This window comes from Vidua macroura, chromosome 1 (genome assembly GCF_024509145.1).
Source record: "Vidua macroura isolate BioBank_ID:100142 chromosome 1, ASM2450914v1, whole genome shotgun sequence".
NCBI lineage: Eukaryota > Metazoa > Chordata > Aves > Passeriformes > Viduidae > Vidua > Vidua macroura.
In genome coordinates this window covers 86,468,598-86,492,995 of record NC_071571.1, presented here as the reverse complement: position 1 = coordinate 86,492,995, position 24,398 = coordinate 86,468,598, and the positions used below count along the sequence as shown (strand labels likewise).

Genomic DNA, 24,398 nt, shown 5'->3' with positions numbered 1-24,398 from the left:
AAAAAAAAAAAAAAAGAAAAAAAAAAAAAGACTTTTTGATAAAGTTTGTGTGTATTCTATTTATGCTAAATCACTATAGTTTGTTTCATTATTTGGCCTCTTTTTGCTTCCAGGCTGGAACGGTTCTTTCAGTGTAGGAAACCAAATGTCATCCATGGTTAATTCTGTAATACTGAGGATTTGCAGGCCAACCCCTGAGAAGTCAAGGATGAGGCTTCTCCTTGCTGAAAGAAAAGGAAACTAGGTCTTGCTGTTACAAAACGTTTGATTACATCACACCAGTTCTCTTCAAATAAAATATCAATGATACGCTGAAGAAAATAAGATATATCAAGAAAACATGTGGTATCCTCTTCTTTTTTATAATATTTTATTTTATTTTATTTTATTTTATTTATTTAGTAATTTTGTTTGTACTTCCTGAAGAAGGTGCTCCTTGTGTAGAGATTTAGAGTACATTGGGTGCAGAGTGATGGTTGGAGGTTAGGGTCAACTTTGCTGTCCGCTCCGTGGATTTTACAGGCGATTTGCTCTTTGCTTTAAGAAGAGAAAGTGATATTGGAAAAAGTCAGCACTTTTAGATTAAAGCAAAGCACCCTTCACAAAGCCACAAACAAGAAGCAGGACAGAAAGTCCATGGCTTGTAGCTATCCTCGCACCTGCGGAAGAAGTTATAAGATATTCGCTCATCTTGCAGATTTCCAATGCTCCTTATAAGGCTGTTTTAAACATATACATTTATTTATTTAATTAGCTCGCCAGGTTGGCTCTGGTGCCCATGAATGTCTTGGCATGCACTGCAAACAATAACACATACAAAGTATTTCAGTCCCAGGGATGTTTTTGTTTTGTTTTGATTTGCTTTTTTTTTTTCTTGTCTGTCTTTTTAAACAATATTAACCAATGAAACCATAAACCAAGAGGAACAAAACCAAACACCTTCCACCTCAGAGCGTTTTTTACAAAATCATTTCCAGCATCACATCGACTGCTAACAAAAAAGTCATCTAGTGGCTAAAGAGTGTTTTCTTATGAACCGAAGGAGATGCAGGCAAATGACTGTGCTATTTACAAGGGGGAAACAGACTGCTAAAAGGTTTGGACTATTTATTTTTGAGAATTATATTATCCCAGACTTTGTTTTCTTTTTAAAAAGCTATGAAAACAATGGTCCATATAATTATTTTTAAACCCACAACATTATATTTAGTATGCTAGCAGAATAAAAGCATTCGGAGCTAGACTGATTAAACTGAAATGTTCACACACCAGGGCATGAGTATTTAGTTGTTTTACATGCCAAGTCTCAGTGCTTGATAACTCCCCATATCATCTGGAATTACATTCAAAATTTGAAACTAATTACTTGAGGTTAAAACTATAAATCTAATTTGGTAGCACTGTAAGTAGAAGTTCAGATTATAACAGGTTGATGCATGATTAATAGATTTTATATCTGTGTCGTATATTTGAAAAGGATAAATATTATTGATGGGTAGAGGCATCAGTCCTATATCAGGGTAACAATGGTGTTATAAATAATCCATGAGAATGATGGCCTTGTAATAAATTGTTGATCTGTTTTTTTCAATCTATTAATCATGTATAAGATATTTTTGTAAAGAAGTTAATATTAAAATAAATTATGGATTTCATTGCAGTCCCCAAAAGCACATTTATCTTATCATAAGGAATATACACAATGAAAGCAAAAAGAAATACAGGCAAGTGCTTGTTTTTTTTTAAATTTTCAGATGTATCTGCTAACTATAAGTGAAGCAAGAAGTATTTCTGTTCCTGTCTTTAGTAATTTTTTCATTCTTGAAATGAGGATTAAACTAAATCACAGATTTTAGATAAACACTGCTTGCTTTGGTAAATATATGTGTGAGATGTTACATATATAGCAGTTTCCATAAAACACCCCTAGTCCTCTATCACATACACAAGAACTTCTAAGCAATAGTAATATTTCAATTATACATGTGTGAACTGAATTGCTAAAAAAATATTAACTTTTAAATGAAAACTTGTCTCAAAGACATTAATAACATTTTTCCAAGAGAAGTCCAAAGGACTTTGAGCTTAGTTTGTACTGAAAGAAGAGATGAGTGGGAAGTCCTACCATTCTCTAGCCCGTCTGATAATGTTACTTGTAGTATACTGCTGTAGTTTGCTCTGCTTCTCAGGACACTTGTTCTGTATTACAAACAAGCAAATGCACAAGCAAATTTGCTGCAACTTTTTCTTGTGTGTTTTTCTCACACAGATAGTATTTATGATCTTGAACTCAAGAGTTCAATTTCTGGTTTTGGTTTTACTGCAGCATGACTTTGTTCTCTCTCTCTGCAAAAACTGTCAGTTGACAGATTTTTATGAAGGCTTTTCTTTCCCTAACAAGGTTAGCAAAACTCAGTTAGAATCTTTGTGAGTGTTAGATAATTTCCTTATGTATTGAAATATTTTCACTTTTTTTATTCCATTTAATATTTTTTTCTTTTTGATTGAATTAAGGAAATGTATCTCAATACAACTCTAAAGAGATCCTTAGAGATACATTTTGTCTGCACAAAATACAAATAATGGAACTTGGAAGAATTTCATGAATGTATTTTAAAAGAGTTTTTATAACATTTAATTATGTTACAATTTGAGAATTTTAAAGCTATGCAGAAGAGAAAAAGTATGATATATAAAAAGTTTAACTTAAAATATGCTACAGTGGGAAAAGCAGCACCATATTTGCAGACCAAATATTCTCTGATTTTTGTTTTCATTTTGCTTTTGTAATAAGACAATGTGTAGACCCCCAGATTAGAGGGGATTCATAAAGCATGCACATAACCTTTTTATTTATAATGTTCAGTTTCTGCACAAATCATGACATCCCTCCAATTAATTTCACATGTTCTACATCCATGTTCTTCTCTAAAGAGCAAATTTGTTTATTTTGCAGGGGATTTAGACTAGAATACATGCAGTAAGTGCAAGCTAAAGCAATTCTAAACATATTGGAAAAAAATAAGGGAAATAACAACTAAAACCATTTCAGTTTCTATGTGGAAAAAGGGGCTAATAGGATTATTGGAAAAAAAAACTGTAATAGACAGCATCCTCTGCAAGGTTTTGGGAACTGGTTATTAGATCTTAATCTGATTTAATAGTCTCCAAAATGCTGTTTAATCCAAAGAAATTTTCAGTCCTATATCAGCCCACATAAAATTGACTTGAAATATACAGTGACATATATGGCTATTAGATGTGCTCTCACCTTTTCAGTGATGCTTTATGAAATAAAATTGAAGTTTATGTATATTCAGATTTTTCTTTTCCAGAGAAGAAGAATTGTATTTTTTTCTTTCATGAACCTAAGTATTTGTTTTGATTTTGCAAGAGTCAAAGCTGCAAAGGTAGAACAAGAACATAGCAAAACTGAAAGCAGCTTTTTCATATTTTTTTTCCTTTTTCTGTTCTGTCATTTTTACTCATATTTTATTACTTTGTTTTTCCTCTTGAAAAAAAAAAGTGACAAAAAAGTATTCAGAAATTTTCATTTCTTCTTGGAATCTGGAAGTCATAGGGTGCTTAAATCAGAGGCTCAATTCCACTGTATCCAAATTCAGATTTCCATGCGGGTGTGTTTTTAGTCTACCATTCTGACTAGGACTTGAATAGTATCACCTGAACAGACAGCATGTTAATGTAAGTTAAAAGTTGTCGATCTGGCTGTAAATTTGATAAACTGATTACTCATTATCCTACCATTTCAAGCATTATTTTATAATTAACATAATAAGAGCTAAAAGAAATTTTATTGCAGGTCAACAGCACTGGGTAAAGCTGGACTGCAATTATGTAATTGTCAAAGACAGTCACTCAGAAGAACTGTCATGTAATGTATGTGTGTATTATTTCTACATTATTAGTTAAACTCCACTTAATGTGTGGGTCAGACATTCTCACCACTCTCACAGTTTCACCTGTCAGCCATGGGGCTCCAGTTAAATTCCTCTTGTGATATGTAAATTCCCATTAGTTGTCTTTTATTTCCTGCTCCTAACAGATATCCAAAAAGGGCAAATGTCCCTGAAATACTTAGCTTTTTCCTGTAAACAAATGCTATATTGCCAAAGGCATGTGATGATGATTTTTTGTGCAACAGCATGAAAGATTAGTTCATGACATTAAAGTGTTTGAAACCATGTTTTATTTGAATTCATGATTTAATTAAATGTTAAGAACACAAAGAAAAAAATAGAGAAAAATAATTGTGACTCTAGTCTTTAAAATAAAAAAAAGTCTCTGTCACAAACACTTGTATTTCAAGGCTCATGGTGTATGAAACCCACTAAACTAAACATTTAGTTAACATCAATTTAGCTGTGTTAATGAAATTAATTTTAGAGCATCTAATTATAAAATAAAGCCACTAGAAGGTATACATTCTTGGTAAAATGCAACTGGTTAAAAAGGTAGTTACTCATTCCATGCCTGAATGCAAACAGGCATGATCCTTTACCTTCACTAAGATATTGATCAGACAAAATTTGTGTATGATACATGGGTTTGGGGATGCAAGCAGGGATGGTTGAATAATTTTGCCCATTTATTTTCACAACTGGATGAAACACTGAATTGTGAACAAAGCAGCTGCCTCAGGAACTAAAATTTTAGCATATTCTATTTGTAAAAGTACCTTACATGGTAAACCACCCTGGGTCTCAAACAGTTTGCATCTGCCAGCACTGAAGTTTACCAAGTTTGGCATTCCTTGTGCTTTCTAAAGTTTAGGATTTCTCTGGGATGAAATAGCATCCAGCATTCTGAGCCTCAATAGCTGTCAGAGCCTCTGAAAATTGTCTCCTTACAGTTGTGTGTACAATGCACATTCTCATACAAATAACAGAAGGAATCTGAAAATTCAACAGCATTTATTTAATACTTTACTAAACATATAGGTTTAGTTAGGGTATCCTTGAGTTTCCTTTAAGTAGTAACCCACTGATCACAGGAAAGAGTAATGCCTTAGTAGAGTCCTGGCTTTGTGCTGACCACTACAGGAGAAATACAGCCAGGCACACAAAAGTTCATCCCAGATTCTCTGTACAGATTATATTAGGCCAAAATATCAACACATGTATTTCAGAGACACATATTTGGGCTGTGCTGGGTATGAGTTAGTTTTGTTTTTCTACTGATTTCTGAAATCACAGAACTGTTGAAACCTCGGAAGTTTCATTTTTCAGGAATTTGTGCTGAGGTTTTCCATCCTTAAATGCCTGGTTTTGCAACATTTAGCTTTGCTTTATACTGTTAGATTTGAAATACTCCTCTTGTCAGCCCCAGTTGAACCCAGACAAAATCATACTTTTGCATTATTTCCAGGAAAAGTAAGTAAAAGTTCATGTGATAGCTGCCTTAATTTTACTGGGGACATAAATGAATCATAAGATTACTAGGAGGATATTTGCAGTTTTATTTCCATAAAGACAGGTAAAACCAAGTATGACTGATTTTCTTTGAAGTTTTATTTGAATATGTCTCACACAAGTTTTCAATAAATAGATTCTTCCCCTCTGGCCTACCAATTACTATCATTCCTCTGAATTGCATAAATTACAATTTTGTATATCTCTTCTATAGTGATGGGATAAATATACCCACACTCAGGAAGAAATTTTCTTATCCACAAATGTAAAATCCCCCTTTCCCTCTTTGGGGGAATGACTCCTCCACTGTGTTTTAGAGCTCAGTCATCTGTGTTTAATTTTGGGGAACTGAATGACTGAGTGCAGTTGAGCAGTAACTACCATTCATATTCAATGGAGACCCCTTTTTTTAGGCTTTTACTCCATCTTCTCAATTGGCTGTACAGTAATCAGCTTAAAATAATGTGATTTGTTCATCACATACTGCAGTGGGCAAATGAATTTGTCTCACACACCAGAAGAAATTTATAACAGGTTACGTATTGAATTTCCCTGAAGTCTACTTAGGCTTTGTATTCGGCATGTAGCTCTGTTTATCTGATGTCTGTTCCTTTTCTGTTAGTGATGCCCAGAAGAGGAAATTAGAAAGAGAAATGGGATTCTAGATGGATGCTTAATCCTTAGATTTTACTAGATAAGGCACCTAGAGGTGTTCAGTCTTGTAATGGGGAAGAAAAAAAGTTACAGCTTTTCAACCCTAAACAGAGGAGAGAGTTCTTCCAGATATCAGAGATATAATAACTTCTGGAGCCCTTTGTGGGCTAAGGCAGGTCACAGGCTTTACCTTGCTGCCAGCTACAACTCAAGTCATGTTCTAATGCAAACTTGAGATGGAAACACTTGGAAGAGAAAAAACTAGAGGAGACTTCAAATATTGGTAGCATGTAGGAAAAATTATACTTGGCTTCAGGCAGCGATCCAGAACAAGTCGTAGCAAAACTATAAAAGGACAACAGATAGCAGTATGAAAGGAGAAGGAAAGAGAAGTGGGACTTTGAATGACTTCTTCATTTTCACAATGCCAAGATGAACAGAAGTAGAATTAAGGGTATACGGGTGTGAAATAAACTGGAATTTTACATTCTGCATCACTTCTACACACCACTACATTCATTCTACACCACTTTCTACATAATTCCTGACATTAACTCCTACCTAGAGAAATATTTAGTTCTTGTCATTTTTGTCTTTCTACTAGAATATATCTGAGAGTCATCATTCCCTGTTTAATTTTTTAAAAAGTGCTCTTGTTCATATCTCATTTTTAAGCCTCATGAGTAGACCCAGGCTTCCTAATTGGGCCATCATGCACTATGAAGAAGCTAAGAGAATCTCTAATGTCTTTCTCAAAGATGAAAATAAAATCACCAAAATTATTCAACCCTGTCATCCTTTTGCTTTGAACAGACAGGAGGTGTAAGATCATTAAACATATAATTAAAATGGGCAGTTCATCAACATTTATAGATGTTTGTACTCTTCTGATGAAAGTAGCCAAAAGTGACTGTCAAGTTTGAACACAGCTTTTCAGAAAGATTAAATAGATAGTGCACTTGACTTAGCCAATTTCTCCACCTTCCCTGACTTTCTCAGGAGAATGACATTCTGTCTACAGTCACAAATGTCCAAACATCAGCCATTTGTAGCAGACATTCTATTTCTCTTTCTTCCTTTAGCTGGTGTTTGGACCTGCAAAGTTTTAAAATCTTTTCACATGTGTAAGTAAAGCATTGACTTCAGCTGTTTCTGTTTCAGTGAGGCAGTACTTTTTGGGAAAATGGCTGCTGAAAGAGGTCTTTGCATATAGTCTGTGAAATATCAGTGTTAGTTTTTTAAATAAAACTTGTGTGAGAAGCAGTCCAGGAAACAATGCCTATTGCACTAGTTCAAAGCTGAGGGGGGAGGGTTGAAAGCTTAACCAAATGCAATTGATAATTGTTATTGTTTCAGAACAACTGGCAGTAGGTTTTTTGACTGCTCCTATCAGCACTGGGCACTTCTCCCTCTCATCCTTCTCTTTTATCCTATCTCTCAAAACCACAGATAAAAATATCTTAGACCTTTTTTTAAGTGTGACAAAAAAAATATAAACTGGGGCATCTGTATGAAATGGCTGATTCTAAAGCAAATGCAGTTTTTTCTGACTGTTCTGTGGTAACTCCTCCTCATACTTTTATATTGTCACTCTACTTTCATATCGTTATGCCCTCTACTGAATGAAGGTGGAATTTAGGCTGTTAACAAAGATACTTGAATTGACTCTTTTTTTTAGTAGCCAGCTTGTGCTGTTGTAACTAAATATGCCTCCAACACAAACTGCTCAGCATTTTTTGTAATGTGCATATAAATTTGTGTATATTTTATATACACCACATTTAATTAAACAGTGAATGGAGCCATTCTTGAATGATACTCTAGAGTTACAACAGGACTTTTATTTCAAGAAAAAGAGAATTGCACTTGTCCTTTTGCCCTTTTGCTTTTTGTATCTCGTTAATTCATTCATCTATTGGAAAGAAAATTTAAGTGGGTGATACTTAATTACACTATCATCTTCAACAGCACTGTCATGAAAAACATATGCAAATAAGGTATTATAACACAGAATAAAAAATCTGATTTTTGTCAATATTTCAATATGTGACGTGCTGTTCCCCTTTTCTCATTTTTTACACCTGACACTCAGGCTTATTTTTGACATACAGTCAAACCAGTCTCCTGTTTATATAATTTATATAAGAACTATTTTCATGAAATTCAGCTACATTTCCACTGGATGAATGTGTTTTCTTCTGTCTGATTCCTAGATAGCAAGTGTTTTGAGGCAGGGACCATTCCTCTGATCCTTTGTTTGCCTGGTGAATAATGCAGTTGTTACAGAGATTAGAACAATGTCTCTGACTAACAGAAGGTGCCTCTGTCTAAGAGCTATGACTCACAAGTTTTTAATGGGTTTAGCTGGAGCAGTTTAAGATGATAGTGCCTCCATCTCTCTGCCTCCCCCTCTTATGGAAATTAAATCCCCAACAGTAAAAGTGATACAAGCAAACCTCATGCCATCTCTTCACCTATCTCAGTTTAAGAGCCCTGTTTTAGTTTATCAGCTGTCATTGATGCCTTTATGAAAATATAGAGGCTTGACACTGTGAACTAGGAAAGCTGAGCAGTGCACAAACAGTTCCTCCTGCCATCCAGATTTGGGACAATAAATTCTGATTGGAGAAAGACAAATACTTTGTCTGGCAACATTTTAAACTGCTAGAGTTAAATCAGTGTTCACAATCCAAAGCCTTCACCCTTGGTATTTCTGTTTTGCAAATTAAAAAAAAAAAAAAAAAAAAAAAAAAAAAAGCAAATAAAAATAATTTAAAAATCACTCCTCCAACCACAGTACACTAGTTTGAAAATGGTGGACTGTGAGAATGAAGCTCAAAATATTTGGCCAAATACATCTGTGATGTGGGATCAATCATAACCATGAAATATCATTGATCAATATTCAAAGACTCTCCAGGTAAAAGATGGTCACTAAATGGTAAATATTGAATGTGTGGTTAAAATTCACAAAAGTACAAAATAAGTAATTGGCCTGTTATTTTGTCAGCATTTCAGGCAGGCACAAACCTATGTAGTCATATTATCTAACATTATAATTCTACTAAAGGGCCTTGCACCCTCTGAATGTATAGATGCCTGTGAGACCTACTACTAGTTCTTGGCTTCATAATTGATTTATTGTTGCTCCTTGACAAAATATCTTGTCTTTTCAACTTTTTCTTTCAGTGGCACAGAATGGAGATGGATACACTGTCTTCTGTAGCCTTATTGAAGTCATTTTTATAATCCTTATAGCCCCATGGCTGTGATTTGGTGGCCAAAATCCTCAGTCAGTGTCACAGGAAACAGCAGCTGAGGTAGTAACAGCAGTAAAAACATGAATGGCAGCAGAAGTAGCATCCAGATCTTTTCTTTGCATTTTTGTTGGTTGATGAACACACAGATTGGATGTTTGAAGCACTGTAAATGGGGCTGTGCAACTAACTTTCACATTTTTATTCACAGAAAATTAGGCAGGTTTTTTCAATATAGTAGCATTCGTGAGTAGGTGGGGGATCAAACATCAGTGAGATGCATCTGACTGGAACACCCACACACAGACAGGCTAACAACTTGCACTGCCAATAAGTACAGTGGCAACTTCCCTATGATAAGGTAAAATGGAGTTTGGAGTAGTCTTCTCAAGGAATGCGGCAAGGTCATTAGTTTCTCTTCAAATACCATCCATCTTTATCATCAAAAAAGAAGAACTTATTATTACTTTAGCATAAATACAGTAACAGTCTCTGGAATATCTTTGAAGCTTTTAAATTATATAATAAAATATAAAATCCCTCTCTAGGGAATAAGAAAATACTGATATTGTTGAGCTTTCTAGCTAGTCTAGGCTAAGATTTCAAAGAGAAACACTAGAAAAAAGTTGATCAAAGGTGAAGAAAAAGCACACAGAAAAAAAACGAAGCAACAAAACCCACTGTCAAGAATGCACTCTCCTCCTGAATCTGTGAGCTGAAAAGAGCAGTTTTCAAGTGTTTTCCTTCCCTTCATTCAGTTCCCAGAAACCTTCACTATCCTAAATTTTATCAGGTGGTACAAGTAGAGCAAAGCTTCAATTCTTCTTGTAATTCACTCTCACATTATGAATAGAGGAGAATTCATCTTCATCCTCATCCTTTAGCCAAATTTTTTGCTGTTTTAGATGAATTACATCCTTTAGACTTCAGCAGAGTTGTATCCGTTCCAGCCAGCAGATAATTGCACCCATTCTTTTCCATTTTATGTGATGTAAAGGATTTTCATAATGAAGTAGGATGCCATAGAAGGGAAATTTCCTGCTGCTCATCTGAAAAAAGCGAAAATATCCTCTGCTTTGCTGTATATCTGTCATGTAACAAATGGATTGTGTTCTGAAGCAAGGAAATCCCATCAGTTATTTCAAGAGCAGGCCCTGTCACATATGCTGCAATCTCTGATGACCCAGTGCAATCTGTCTGATTGTGAAGCAATGAAAAGCAATTTGAGTGAGCTGACAAACAAATCATACACAGCTTCCCCCCCATTCTTTTTTGTTCCTCTTCTGCCTTTATTTTCTTCTCTTTGTTTACTGAATGTGTGCCTACCTGCAATCGTTCTAGTAGTATTTACCAAAGCAAGTTGTATCAGGCATGTAGAAGAGAACTACTGTGATTCTGCTACTCTGGGAGCTCTTGAGTGGTCTCTTACCAGAACTTTGTATGTGAATTTTGTTCTAAAGATGAGGTGAGTCTGAAATGTTTATTTTTAAGCAGCTTAAAAGAAAGGAAGAGATATGATTAAGTGCATATGTAGCAATGACAGACAGTGAAACACACTGGTAATATTACTAAAAGAATAGGAATGATCTCAGTACATGTGCATTATATAAACTACAATGTAGATGGGTAAAGGGCAAAATTATCTTCTTAGACTTTGTACATTTAGTTACAACTGTGTCTGTTCTCACTGTTTCATGAACAGCTTAATGAGAAAAAAATAACAAATGCAGCATCCAAATACCATCCTTTTTACAGAAATATGAGTTACAGTGATGCTGTCATATATTTAACAACAAATCCCAATATTGTCTCAAGAAATTTCAGAAAACCCTTATTTTCTCTTGTGATTCATTATCAGTGTTTAAGCATGGGCATAACTAAGGTTGAAAATAGTATCTCTGATTTCAGAAAGAATATGTTTGTAATGAAGCCTACCCAAGTACTCAGTCTGGTATGGGCATGTGGGATTGCACAACTGCTCAAACTTGTAGAACAAGAAAAAGGAACTTTGATTGCTTTCTCTTCTTAATTCCCAAACCTGTGTTTTTATAAGAGGGATAGAAATGAATAGAAATTGACAGTGGTATAGTATCAGTGATTGGCAAAGGCAATGAAGGATGGCTACAAAAAGCAGATAACGTGCTTGTGACAGGAGTTAGAACTGCAGATACACCAGGAAGAGTTTGTTTCTGGGTCTAGGTGAACTAAGCACTAGGAAGAGGATTTTAAGTACTTGTATGCATTTTGTTCTATCAATAAATACACATATAAGAAATTAAGATGTGGGTTTTTTTAAATAAACATAAGACATTATTGAGTGGATTTTACATTGGAAATCCTTGCCTTAAAAAAAAAAAAACAAACCAAAGGGTGGAGGGTTAGCTGCTGTAAAGGTGTTGCTTTGTCAATTAATTTATTCAGAGCACATTAGCACTTCTCAAAAGATGTTTACAATTTCAAGGTCAAGAGCTAACTAGCTACATGGGCTACATCAACTAACATGGGTTGAATTGATTCCATTATTTTGAGAAACTAAAAGAAGTAGAGAAGCATATTTTAATGAAGAGGGAATTACAGTGTATATTTCAAGTAAAAACAGAGGTTGTATATTTCAAGTAAAAACAGTGTATACAGGTGTAAATTGGAATAGTGTTTCTGCAAGCATTTCTGAGAACAGCTGAATAAGCCTCAGAACAAGAAGAACAAAACTGTAATTGAGCTTTTGCTTTCATGAAGTCCAAAGCAAACAGAGGCATGATTTTTTGCTATGCCACAATCACAGTAATAGTTGGTGCCTCCCAGACTTATGGGTACTCAGTTTCCAAAACAGTAACTATGAAAGCCAAAGATTCTTTTAGGGAAGAAAGCAGTCATGGTGGCTGTCACCTTGGTGGAGGCTAGAGCAGACATTTTGTTCCTTTGCATTGAGAGAGATGGAACATAAATTAAAAAAACCTAACATGGAAATTGATTTATATCCTAAAAGATATGGACATAAAATTAGTGCTTAGAACAGGTTGATGACAAAAGTTTCCTAGATTGTCTAGATAAAAATGGAGACAGGAAGTAATGTTTATCCATATGAACAGACTCAAGAAAAAATTTTTACCCTCTTTTTTTGCATTCATGCCTGATGATAAGCTTATCATTATGATTTATGATGCCAAGAATCCAGGTCATTCTGCCTAGGTAAGTGCCATCTTCTCCTTTGAGTTACTTTTCCAAGTCATTTGTTGGATCTCTGCCATCATCACAGGAAATTTTGGCATGTAGATAGCTTAATAGATGAATTTGTTACTTCATGAAAGAACAAAAAGTTGCTAGAAATGTGAAGAGTGTGTATATAAGCAGGCAGAAAATTGACCTAATTGTCACTTCTTCATTTGTAATTCTCTGAGACTGATCTTCTTGAGTCTGAAAAGCAACTAATGGCTTTGAGTGCTTTAACAGAGCATTGGCAGAACAGGAAGAGCTTGGGGGAATATACTCATTCTCAGCACAACAAATTCTTCAGCTGGTTTTGTTGCTATAAATGTTGAGTGATTTGAATGCAGACAGCAGAGTTAGTTTAGATTTGTATCCATGAAACAATGACATTTGCTGCAGCTTAGAGATTATTTAGCTTCCTTTCACCTGAATTCATTTTAGCTCTTGGACCCCATTTAATTCCTTAGAATTGCAAAGCTTTGTCATAACTGTGTACTTTTACCTTTGGACTAAGATGGAGTGTTATGAATAATTCAGGAAAAAATATGTCTGTTGCTCCACCTGCACAGGACATTTTTTGGATGTATGCAGATTACTCTGTCAAATTACTCAGATTCCTATTAAGCTGTGATGGGTTACTTCATTTGCTGCAGCCCATAATTATGAAATGAAAGGGTCAAGCTGTGTTGGCTTTGACTTCTGCTTTCCTGACTTTTTTGACTTTGAATGCTTCTTAGTATATTATATGAAGACTCTGTGGGAGATGTTCTCATTAGCTATTTCTTCCTGTATTGAATCTCCATTATGCTTACAGTAATAAATTTTTTTTTTTACACTCACATAATATTTTTCAGAGCAGCGCAAAATACTGAATGGGCCTTGTAGCACTTTAATTTGTCAGCTGTGGCTATATAGCTCTCTGACAGTTATCACAGATATTCTTACTTTTGAACAGAGTAAGAGAATAGCAGAAATATCTGTTCAGTTGGGAAGTGCTGATGTTTTAAAATGGTAGTGACTGTGAAATGTTTTTACAGAGCTACATAGTAAATATCCATTGTTAAGAAATAAACAAAATTCTGTAGTGTACTTCAGGATACAACAAGTCACATAGAGTGTTATCTACCTTTTAGAAATAATTTTTAGGGACAGTCATATAATCTGAGTCAATTTTTCATCTATTACCTAGGGTTAGTAGTACTTTTCTCTTCAAGCAGTAGTGCTGAAGTCAATGTTTTACTCAACATGAACAAACATCACAACCTGTACATCTTTCAAGTACAAATATGTACTTATGATACATTTGTATTCAAACATGTTTCAAAGTTCTAGGCTGGGTGAATACATTGCTTACATATAATGTAATCACACAGCAGTCTTGTGCATGCATAAATATGGTTCACATAATGTTAAAGAAGAGAAAACTCTCATTTGATAAAGTGAGGAGGTTGTGTTGATTCTGTATCATAAAAAGATAGACTATTAACATCTATGAAACCTCATATCTGCTTTATTTGAGGTCCCACAACTGACATATCCCCTCCCTCAGCTGAAGTTGCTCCTCTAAGTTAGAAAAAGCTAAAACTCCCCACCTCCTTGTGCTCCTGTGGGCATTTCTATTACTGTAGAACAATCATAAAATAGAACGAAAATCCAAATCTCACTACAACTGGAAGAGCCATGCCAAGATATTCTCAAGTAAAGGAAAGTAAATCTTGGTTCTCAACAGTTTAACTGATGTTTAAAATCTGATGTCAAAAATATCATAAATCATTTGTGGAGCAAGTGACCATTAAATTGAAATTAAGCATATGTGTGATTCTTGGTACACTTTTAGTTCTTCAGTAGATAAGCTACATGTCTGATGAATGTAGCATTTGTGTGTGCTTGGTCATAAAAAATGAACTAATTTTAAAATTATTTCTGATTAGGATTGTCTGCACTTGATCTGCATTAATCTTTGTTCAAGTAAAAAATTAAAATGCTTTTTTTTTTTTTTTCTAACGGGGACCTTTCCATGTAATAACCTACAAGATCTCAAATAAGAAATGTCCAGTAATCAGTCAAGACATTGCTTGGACTAAGGACATAAACCATACTATAGAATAAATTATATATCCAAAATGATTTAGTGGATTAGCTGTTTTGTGCACACTTTGGCCGCAATGCAGTATAGTCTATTGCTACATATTTCATAAACCTCTGACTATTTTAATTAATTTCATATAAGATGGAATAGAAAGAGTTTTCCCTTTATGGAAAAGTCTGCTCCTTTGAAGTGTATGTGTTCAATGGAAAATAAGAAGTGTATACGTTTTTCTGAAAGGAAAGCCATGGTCAAATGGTAGTTTTAAATCAAGTGAAATATTTATTTTCTTCTAAGAGCTTAGATATTTTTGGAAGAGTTTAAAAATGAAAATGCCTCAATTTCAGGGAAAGAAAAGTGAATGTAACTTACATAAATTTTAAAAAGCGTATACAGAGGTAAAATATTGATAGCATATGCATCACCTTTTTTAACAGCAATAAGAATTTTTATATGAAAAAATCATATTGTTCCAATCTGTAAGGAAATGCATTTTCCTCATAAAAAAGTCTTTCTAACTTTTCTTGCCTGTAACTTTGAAATGATTTCACAACAGGTGTGCTGTGAAATTTGTTGTATTCACAGTTTTTGATTTAACAACATACTAGCAGAAAAATGATGTGTCAGACTTAATTAGCTTCCATTACATATTTTAAGGTATGCTGTGATTTTGTGCCTTACATTGGCCCTCAGTTTAAATAGAAGTAACTCAGAAACCCTTAAACTTGCACAGTTTGTTTTCCAGAGTGTTTTAATAGTTTATGACATCTCAGTTTTTTATCTTGTCCATTTCTCTATTGCCATCATATAGAACTGCACCTCCTGTATATTCAAGTACTTTTGCATAACTGTGAATTTTATGGTATCAATGTTGAAAGTGAAGACTGATATTGATTATAGGTTATGTATGCAATGGTGAACAAAATCCCCCCGACAAAATGTATAAAATATTAATTTCTACATGACAGACAATGGAGGCACTGCCATTTTAACCCTTGATTCAAAGCCAATGGTCAAGCACTTGAAGATGACAAACACACTCTCTGAGACATCCAGGTCTTCTAAACTCTCTGAGGCATCTAGGTCCTTCTAAAGCCTACACAACAGAGAAACTATCTGGTGTCTCTAAGGTCTCCTTAGATTTAGAAGTCAGGTTCCTTATGAAAATAGGATTGTCAGTGAAAGTAGATTAATTTTAAGAAATACTGAAGATATAAGTTAGGTGACTGATGTAAAATAACTTAGAAAGAAACACATCTGGATGGGTGTTTTATTTAATTTATCATGCACAGACATCTTAAAATGAGATGAGTCATCCACTGACATGCCCCTGTGTCTCCACACACACTACAGGGAAAACTAAGCTTTGATTTGAGAGCTAGCCTTAGGTGGGTAAAACTGGTAGAGATAAAATCCACGTATAGAAGTTTAAGGTTTTTTTCTTCTTCTGCTCAGAAACTTATTCTTCAGATTTTAGGAATTAAAGAGATAGCAGGAAGAATAGAACCAGAGAGAAGGAGGAACAAATGAGCACCACACTCTTCCTAGTCACAATTCCTGGTTACCTTGTTGATTTAGCCTCCTTTTACATGCTGGTAAGCAATCAAATGAAAGCTCAAAATGCTTTACCATACCTGATTGTGGACTTTGTTTGGGGATTTTGGCTGCTGCTTCAGGGCTGGAGGTGGCACGTACACGCTGATTGGCAGAATTGTGGATGCTACTTGGGACAGCTGCTGAGATGTTTTTACGAGGTTTCATGTCTTGCAACCACATCGGGGATGCCTCAAAGGCTTGCATTCGCCGGGAGTGGCTGTTAGCATTGACTTTGAGAAATGCCTGGGCCTTGTATTCCTGAAGGTCTCCATAGTTGGCATCGGTCACCCTGCACTCATACAAGCCTTCATCCTTTTTCCTCACTTTTGAAATCTGCAGCTTGTGGGAGATGTCATTCCCTTGTACTTTCACTGTCTGCAAATTTTCCAGGAAAAAGAAAAATAGAGAAAAAACCACTGTCATGAATTCTTCTTTCTTAGGAAAAACTCTATGGGCATAGCAACAATTTACTTGATGGTGTGATTGTGCTTACTGCAGGGAAGTTACCTCAAGGATGAGTATGGCTAATTGTATCTATGAGGATGCCTGAAATCTTCTTTCCAAATCTGCTTAGATAGCTTGCTCTGAAATCTAATTAGCCTCAGAAAAAAACCCCAAACTACCATGTTCATTCCAATTAATTGCTTAAGATCATGAACATTCTTAATGAGCTTTTTTATGTAAACCTTGTATCCGTGCACTTTATTGGTTAAACCTTTCCAGTTAATTGGCTTTATTGAAAAATTCAGTTTCTGAACTAGTGCATTAACAATTTTGTTGGAGATGAAGATTTAAACTATGTAAATAACTATTTATTAAATTAGCTTGTACTCTTCACTATATTGAAACTATATTTTACATTCAGTTTGTCCCCTTCAAGTGTGTCTAAACCTTTGGTATTTTTTTCTGTTAATGATAACAAGACACATTATGCCAGATTATTTCTTTTGTCCTATTTATCTGTGTACTTATTAGAAGCACGTGTTCAGAATTGTTTTAAAAGTTGTCAGCTAAAAAAAGACTCCTGATTTATTTTAAATTAGTTCTAATATCTGAGGGCAACATAACATATTTTTATTTCTGATAATTAAAACACACACGAGTAAATTATACATCCAGAAATGTGCGATAGGTATTAAGATGCATTGGGAAAAGTTAACACAGAATCCTTTCTGTATGTTCATCACTTCAGAGAATTTATATTTAATTAATTTTCTATAACTCTCTATCTGAATTAATATCTGTTGCCCCACAGGAAGCCAGTTAAAAGGTATTCCATGGAATATAAATCTTCAGCTTTGAAGAACTTCTGAACCTGGTTTACTTCCACCGTTACATAAACATGGACGCAAAGGTTTCCTTGTGTCATATCAGTGACAGCCAATAAGGAGACATCAAGATGATGAATACATGGTAGATCACAAAAACAGAGAACCACTACATTGAAGCTAGACACATGTTATTGGGGATTGTACAATATATTGCTTCAGACAGCTTGGCCTACTGTAGTAACCAGTGTTGGCAAGGCACTTATTATGCCTTCTTGATAAATTGAAGAGCAATACTCGTGAATATGTCATTGCTTTAAGGTACTGGATGGACTTTATAGCCTGTTGTGTTGTACCCAGCTCTGAATTTATACTTGGCAAACTGAGTTGAAAGTATAGATTACATACTTATAGGCATAATGTATGCAATATTAATTACACAGAAAGTGCTGGATAGTTATTTAAATCATATTCAATAATAATACATCTCTACTGAACAATTCATGTTCAGCAAAAGGATTAAAGAAGATTCATAGCAATTGAAAGAGGATTGGTAGGTTATATTGTGACTTCAGTTGTTCCTGTGCAAAAGCCACAAAATTAACAGTGCTGCATAGCTCTGGTGAAAAACAAAATTGTTTTTGATTTTGCATTTGAAATTTAGAAATTCTTGCAGGCAACACATATGCATGTTTTCAGTTTGTGCTGCTTTATCATTTAGAACAGACAGAAATGGTGTATTTCAGCCTACATCTAGCATTTAAAAATATTTATTAAATGTACTTTAGTTTTCTCTTCATTATGATAATTTACATTACTACTAATGGAACTGTGTATGCCTTTAAAAAAAAGGCTACATTTGTAAGTAGATAAAAAGTATATTCAGACATCTACATAATGTTGACTATTATAAATATAAAGTAAATGTTTTATGCAAGCTTATAGGAGCACTGTAAATACCTTCTCATTAATTATTATTATGCATAATGAAAGAGATTTGTAACTTAAAAGATGAGACAAGCTTTACAGTCTATATTGTGTCTCAGTTCATATGGACTACTTCAGGGATTTCAAATGAGCCAGTATTGATAAGGAATGAATTATCTGCTAGCCCTATGTCTAGTAGAATAGTAGCCAAGGACCACATGTGAGCCTCATTTGTAAAATAGTCTACAAATACAACTGAAGATATGGTCCATGACACAAAGCATTTCTAGTCGATGGTGAGAAGTATCACAGAAAATGCAAGTATGGCTACCATATGTATTGTATTGAACACAGTATACCTAAGTCCTCATTTATAAATGCCCTTCAGCTATACTTAGGTGTACTTTGACCTGATGTAATTATCTAGTTTGTTATTTGTAGGCATCAAAAAACAGCAGAGTAAAGGATTTGTCAGAAATTATTCCCCTTTATTTGTTGCTGTTTTAAGCTTTTCTGGTACTTAAAGCCTTGTCTGCAGCTAAAAAACACTTCCAAAGTGATTATGCCAGAGAAAGGGAAAACCCCTCTGGGCTGAACGAGAATATTCATGCTGCAGTATCTGCTAAGTATCTGTGCCTTTCCACTGCAGTGAGCGCCACACCATCATCTCACTACCATACATTTCTTGGGATGCTGAGGGAGAAGGATCTAACCTATTCTGAGGTCAGAAGCAGCCTTCTGGCTGTGCCTGACTCAGGACATGAGTCGGCTGTGGAAGGTATCCTCTCCCTGCAGGGAACAGGGGGAATAGATCAACGCTGCTTTATAATTCTGATGAGATAAGATTCTGGTTTAATCTCCAAGCGGCAGATTGGTAACTGGTGTCAGAATCTCACTTTCGTAAAACTGAGTCTCTGTTGTCAAGAGTTAAGATTGCTCCCAATAGGGAGGTTTTGTCCAAAGCCTTTCCCAGCTTTCTTTCTGCCAGCGGGTATGGACCTGAAAAAACACCCATTTAAGCAGTTGCACACCCCTCTAAAGGCAATTGCAGCTTCATGGACAAATTTCAGCCTTAAAACCAACTTTGGAGTACTAAGGCAGACTCAGCAGTTGCCCAGGGTAAAGGAAAACAAGAAATGCAAGGATGGGTGCAGGCTGAATTTTTCACAGGTTACAAACAGGGTCTGCCTATGGACTTTGCCTCGACCACGCTGGTCGATGCCTCCATGTCCAAGGGTGCGGGGGAGCTGCATGGGGAAAGGCTATCCTGGCACCCTCTTCCAGGGCCGTCAAGGAAGTAGTCACAGAATTATAGAATCAACTATTTGGGTTGGAAAAGACCTCTAAGATCATCGAGTCCAACCGCTGAGCTGCGGGTTGCTAGCTACCCGCAATCTGCGGTGCGGATGGGGAGGAGATGCGGGGCAGGAGCAGACTCGGCGCTCGGAGGCGAGGTGGACCCTCACTGGGGAAGGGACCCCCGGCCGGCGGGGACTGCCCGCGCCCTGCGGCGACACTTACGCTGATCTTCGTGCCGTCGTTGTCCAGGTCCCGCTCGGGCAGGAGCTCCACCTGCAAGGAAAGGAGCGCTGCCGTGGGTCTCCGGCCCTCACCCCGCTGCGCGCCCCGCTCCCGCTCCCACTCCTGCTCCCGCTCCCGCCGCGGAGCCCGTGGAGCGGCGCGCCGCGCCTGCCACCTGCGGGCCGCGCCGGGGACAGCCAGGGAACAGCGGGGGACAGCGAGGGAACAGCCGGGTACAGCCGAGCACAGCCGGCACGGGCGGCCGAGGGACGCGGACCTGCGGACCCTCCGCCCTCCCTCCTCCCATGGGCGTCTTTTGCCGCGCCCAGTGCGGAGACAGCAACGGCCATACGGACGAGCATCCTCGAATGGCAGTGTGAGTGGACATGGCCCTTCCTGTCCCGCTCAGAAGGATGAAATCACGCTGTTGACTGATTTTGGGTTTTCATTTCTTTAGGGGCATTGGTTCCCTCCTGCCTCCCCCGCCCCCTCCTGCGTGTGCCCTCCTGTGGCAGCTGCTTACGGAGTTAGGGCTGCCACCTCGACTGCACTAGCTGGAAATTGGAAGGCACGTGTAGGATCTTGCCACATGGGAAATGTAAAATTCCCACGAAGAGCAATCTTTGAACAGCTGCTTTCCAAGGGAGAACGAAATAGGGAAAAGAAACAATTAAAAAAAAAAAAAAAAAAAAAAAAAAAGGCAGGGAGGAGGTGTGGGGAAATAGACTTTGGAAAACCTGTGTGGTCTTGTGAGCAGTCCTAGCTGCATCGTGGAAGTGACAGGCACCAAAGGCACCGACCCCTGAGGTGGGCATTTTTCTCTGCAGTTTCCTGCTCTATTATTTCATAGTCAAAATTAAGTCCCTAAGGAGATGCAGAACCTCTTTCTGCTCCTTCCTTCTGCTCTCCCCTACTTTCCTTCTCCCCTTTCCTCCCCATCTTTTCTGTAGCATTCTCCAGATGGTTTTATGACCCCATGGCAGAGGATCAGTACCTGAGTGCCTGTCACCTCAGCACCAGCCTCTTGGTCCTCAGCTGCCCGCAGAAACCACCACTGGATTTCAAGGTACACCGAAGTAGAGCCACTTTGGAAAGCACAAGACATCTCCACGTTCTGCCCTTCAGTGGCCGTGACATTTCGGGGAAACTCTGTGAATTTTGCTGTAAAACAAATGCATAACATATTGCTACCTTGTAATCATTTATGCTCTGCTTCTTGTGGTCTTTATCGTTTCCTTCCCCCCCCCCCCCCCCCACTTTTAAATTCTCTGTTTTCTTTTCTTATTCCCACTCTTTTCTTTTTTTTTTTTTTTTTTTTCTCTCCTGACTGTCCCACACATTATGTCCCCTGGTTTTTCTCACACCCAGGTATGTTTTTTCCTCCCTTATGCACAAATCCACCCTCTTTATACTCTCAATTCTGCTCATGGGAAATGCTATAGATCCCCCTGCTTGCTCCCATGAGCTGGTGAAGTTTCACATAATTAGCTCCAAATACCCTTGGGCAGAATGCAGTATTTCACCAGACTCACTGAGGGATTTTGTACAAGATCACTTTAGGAGAGGAAAAAAATCAGTCTGATTTATTGTATTTTGTAGGGCTGAGCTGTAGACCTCTAAATTGTTAAATGTTCCACAGCCAGCTGAAGCAGCTGTTGGCACAGGCACCTCTGGGTACTCTTCTGAGTGAGTATTACAATCACTTGTCAAATGTCCCTTTCAAAGGCTTTACCTGACTTAGTTACTCAGATTCTGAGAACCTCTGCTTGCATAATCAGACCAAAAATCAATTCACCTTCTGTTTCTCAGTCCCAGCAGACACTTTCTAGAACTAACCTTCATATTTGTATTTCAGTCCTTCAACAGTATCTGCCCATTTCAGTTTGCCACTACTAGGTATAAAAGCTAATGCTGATAGGCATTGTCCAAGACATCAGTAATTCTTTAAGTCTCAGTCTTTACTTCCTTCTCATCCTTCTTATCACTCACTTTAAAATTGTGCAACATAATGAATCATGATAGTCAAGTGAGGGGGACTGCAGAAAAACAATCTAATAAATAAATGCTGTGTTTCAAGAAGAGAAAAAAATGGAAAGACTCTGCAATATCGCTTTCTATTATGAATTGCTACAGATTGACTAGAGCATATTATGATCTGAAGGAAATGTGATGCGAAACAAATATTGCTCATTGTCTCCTCCCCTCTTCCCCTCTCTTTATACAGTCTTCCTAGCCAACCTGGAATTGGTGGGATAATTTGGTAACCAGTGTTACTTCTCTTTACCCTTACATCTGTGCCTGGCAACAAATACTTTCATAGCTGCTAGCTTTGTATTCCACGATGCCCCTTTTTCAGACCCCCACCCCCACCAGCCAGCCATTGCTAGTCACCGACTTAAACTGCCAAAAGGACTGTGCATTTTGCGTGTTCGGTGCTAGTAAGTTTGTTTTGGGGTTTCTTTTCGATTTGCTCCTTCTCTCCCCTCCTAGTCAGTACGCGTGAGCGGCGTGGGGACACGGAGGGGAACACTGCCGGCATCCCCCGGTGGCACCGCCAAGCGCGAAGCCGCGGGGAGCTGCGGGCTGGGAGGGCGAGCAGGGGCAGCGGGCGGCGGGCAGGGGGCGGTGGGAGGGGGCAGCAGGCGCAGAACCAGGCGGGGGCAGCGGGCGCGATCTGTCCGTGGTGCTGACGGCGGCGCCGCAGCCCCGGGGTCCCGACCAGCCGGCTCCTGCAGCGCCGGGGCTGCTTGAAATGCAAGGCGCGCCTTTCGGCGGAGAGGGAGGGAGAAAGGCGACGAGGGTGGGGGAGGTATTCAAAGAAGTCGATTTTGTCTTTTTCTCCTTTTTTTTTTTTTTTTTTCTTTTTTTGATTGGGGAGAGTGGTAGAAATGCACATAGTCACGGAATAGGAATGAAGGTCTGACTCTGAGGATTGCAGGATAATAAGAGAGGAAAGGGAAAACAGTACAGAAGGAGACTGCAATATTTTAAGAGAAGCAGTAGGTTTAGCCAGCCGGTACTTGGTCTGAATGCAATAATTATGCATGCACGGGTAGGTGTTTATTGTATGCAAACATGCCTCTATAATAACATGCACAACTCAAACACATGCATGTCCATTCCCCAGCAACCCTTCACTCTTCTGCAAGGTGCCTGCTATTTCCCTCTTTGCATTTGGGTAAATGAAGCCTTTTATACTTCTACTTTGGGGAAACTTCTCACTTTTCCTATTTACAGATAATTTTGTCTGTACAAACTAAATGTAAACCTGATGCTTGGCGTCCTCACCTCTTACACATTTTCACTGTTTTCCTTCTTTTCTCCTTTCTTCCTTACCCCCCCCCCCCCACCTCAATTCTGTTCTCAGTCTGTTTTAGCATAGCAAACCAGACACACATATATTTGACAATAAGTGATCTTACCTTGGGTAGAAAGTCCTTGTTGAATATACATAACTGAAAAGAAAATGAATCCAATATAAGCTAGAAAGATCCCCATCATTCCAAGATGAAGAAGTCACATCAGGGAAAAAAAAAAGCCAAAGGTGTCCTCAGAAAAGAAAGAACTGATATATAAGTGTATGTATGTATTTCAAATATCTGAACAGAAAGAAATTTGCAATGTTACAAAAAGGCTCTGTATTGTAGACCTGGCTGCGACACTGGCAGCATTCTGCTGCTCAGTGGAGTCTTTTTCTTTGAGAAGAGCGAGTATTGCAATACAGTGTGGTTCAGATGAGCTGTCTCAGGCGCTGTGTTGCTTGAAGTCCAGATACAGACTAAAAAAACCACAAACCGTTGAAAAGTGGGTATCAGCTGCCTTCTGTGCCTTTTTTCAGCTACCTGGCAGTTTCGTCCAACGTCAGCTCTTGCTGCTCAGGATGGCGTGATGACTGCCCTCCCTACACACTGATCCAGCTTGGGAAGAGAGGGGTAGGGGAAAGAAGAGGAGGGGGGGGCGAGGGAGTGGGGGGGAAAGAGAAGTCTACTGTGCTTGTATTGCTACAACTTTTCCTTCTAATGGCTGCGATAATGTTTTTAACCCTTCCCTCTCCCTCCTCATACTCTACACCTCTACCTGCTCTAACTTCTACTGCCTCTGATGCTGGGCTAAATCTGCGGGGTTTTTTGGCGAGTTTAGTTTTTTATTTGTTTCTTTGGGGTTTTGGGGTTTTTCTTTTTGAATAGTGTACTGCTTATGACAGAGAGAGCTTTTATTGTACTGATATAATCTTCGGTCTTTCATCCCAAAACACAGTGGCTAAGAGGGCAATGCAGTGGTTTGATTTTTGGTGAGTTAAGCTGTTTCTGTTTTCTCCTTTTTCTTTCCCTCTTACAGGATCTGAGGATCTGATCAGTAATCCTGTCGCACTTGCAATTGCCTGCTCCAAATGACTATGCTTCTAGCATCTTACATTAAAATTACTTGATTTTGTCTTCAAAGGCAAATAAAG

The 24,398-nt window shown here is 37.6% G+C and overlaps 1 protein-coding gene across 3 annotated transcripts; it reads right to left on the bottom strand.

Moving 5' to 3' along the window:
* Nucleotides 1–366: 366 nt before the first annotated feature.
* Nucleotides 367–23,854, bottom strand: VSTM2A (V-set and transmembrane domain containing 2A). 3 transcript variants are annotated; one of them, XM_053998870.1, is made up of 5 exons: nt 23,368–23,854; nt 20,940–21,106; nt 19,946–19,996; nt 16,268–16,604; nt 367–659 (listed from the first exon to the last, which is right to left on the bottom strand). In XM_053998870.1, the coding sequence occupies exons 1-5, from the start codon at nt 23,444–23,446 to the stop codon at nt 583–585; spliced, it is 711 nt and encodes a 236-aa protein (XP_053854845.1). In that variant the 5' UTR covers nt 23,447–23,854; the 3' UTR covers nt 367–582. The 3 variants fall into 3 exon arrangements, with proteins under 3 accessions (XP_053854845.1, XP_053854838.1, XP_053854854.1); XM_053998863.1 differs by having other exon boundaries at nt 367–537; XM_053998879.1 differs by lacking the exon at nt 367–659 and adding an exon at nt 672–797.
* Between the last annotated feature and the right edge of the window lie 544 nt (nt 23,855–24,398).

Coding starts and splice junctions, on each gene's coding strand:
- VSTM2A (XM_053998863.1), bottom strand. CDS start 23,446: ATGATGGGGATCTTTCTAGCTTATATTGGATTCATTTTCTTTTCAGTT. Junction 21,107..23,367: donor ACAAGGACTTTCTACCCAAG/GTAAGATCACTT, acceptor TTTGTTTTACAG/CAAAATTCACAGAGTTTCCC. Junction 19,997..20,939: donor CTGAGGTGACAGGCACTCAG/GTACTGATCCTC, acceptor CTTTCCTTGCAG/GTGGAGCTCCTGCCCGAGCG.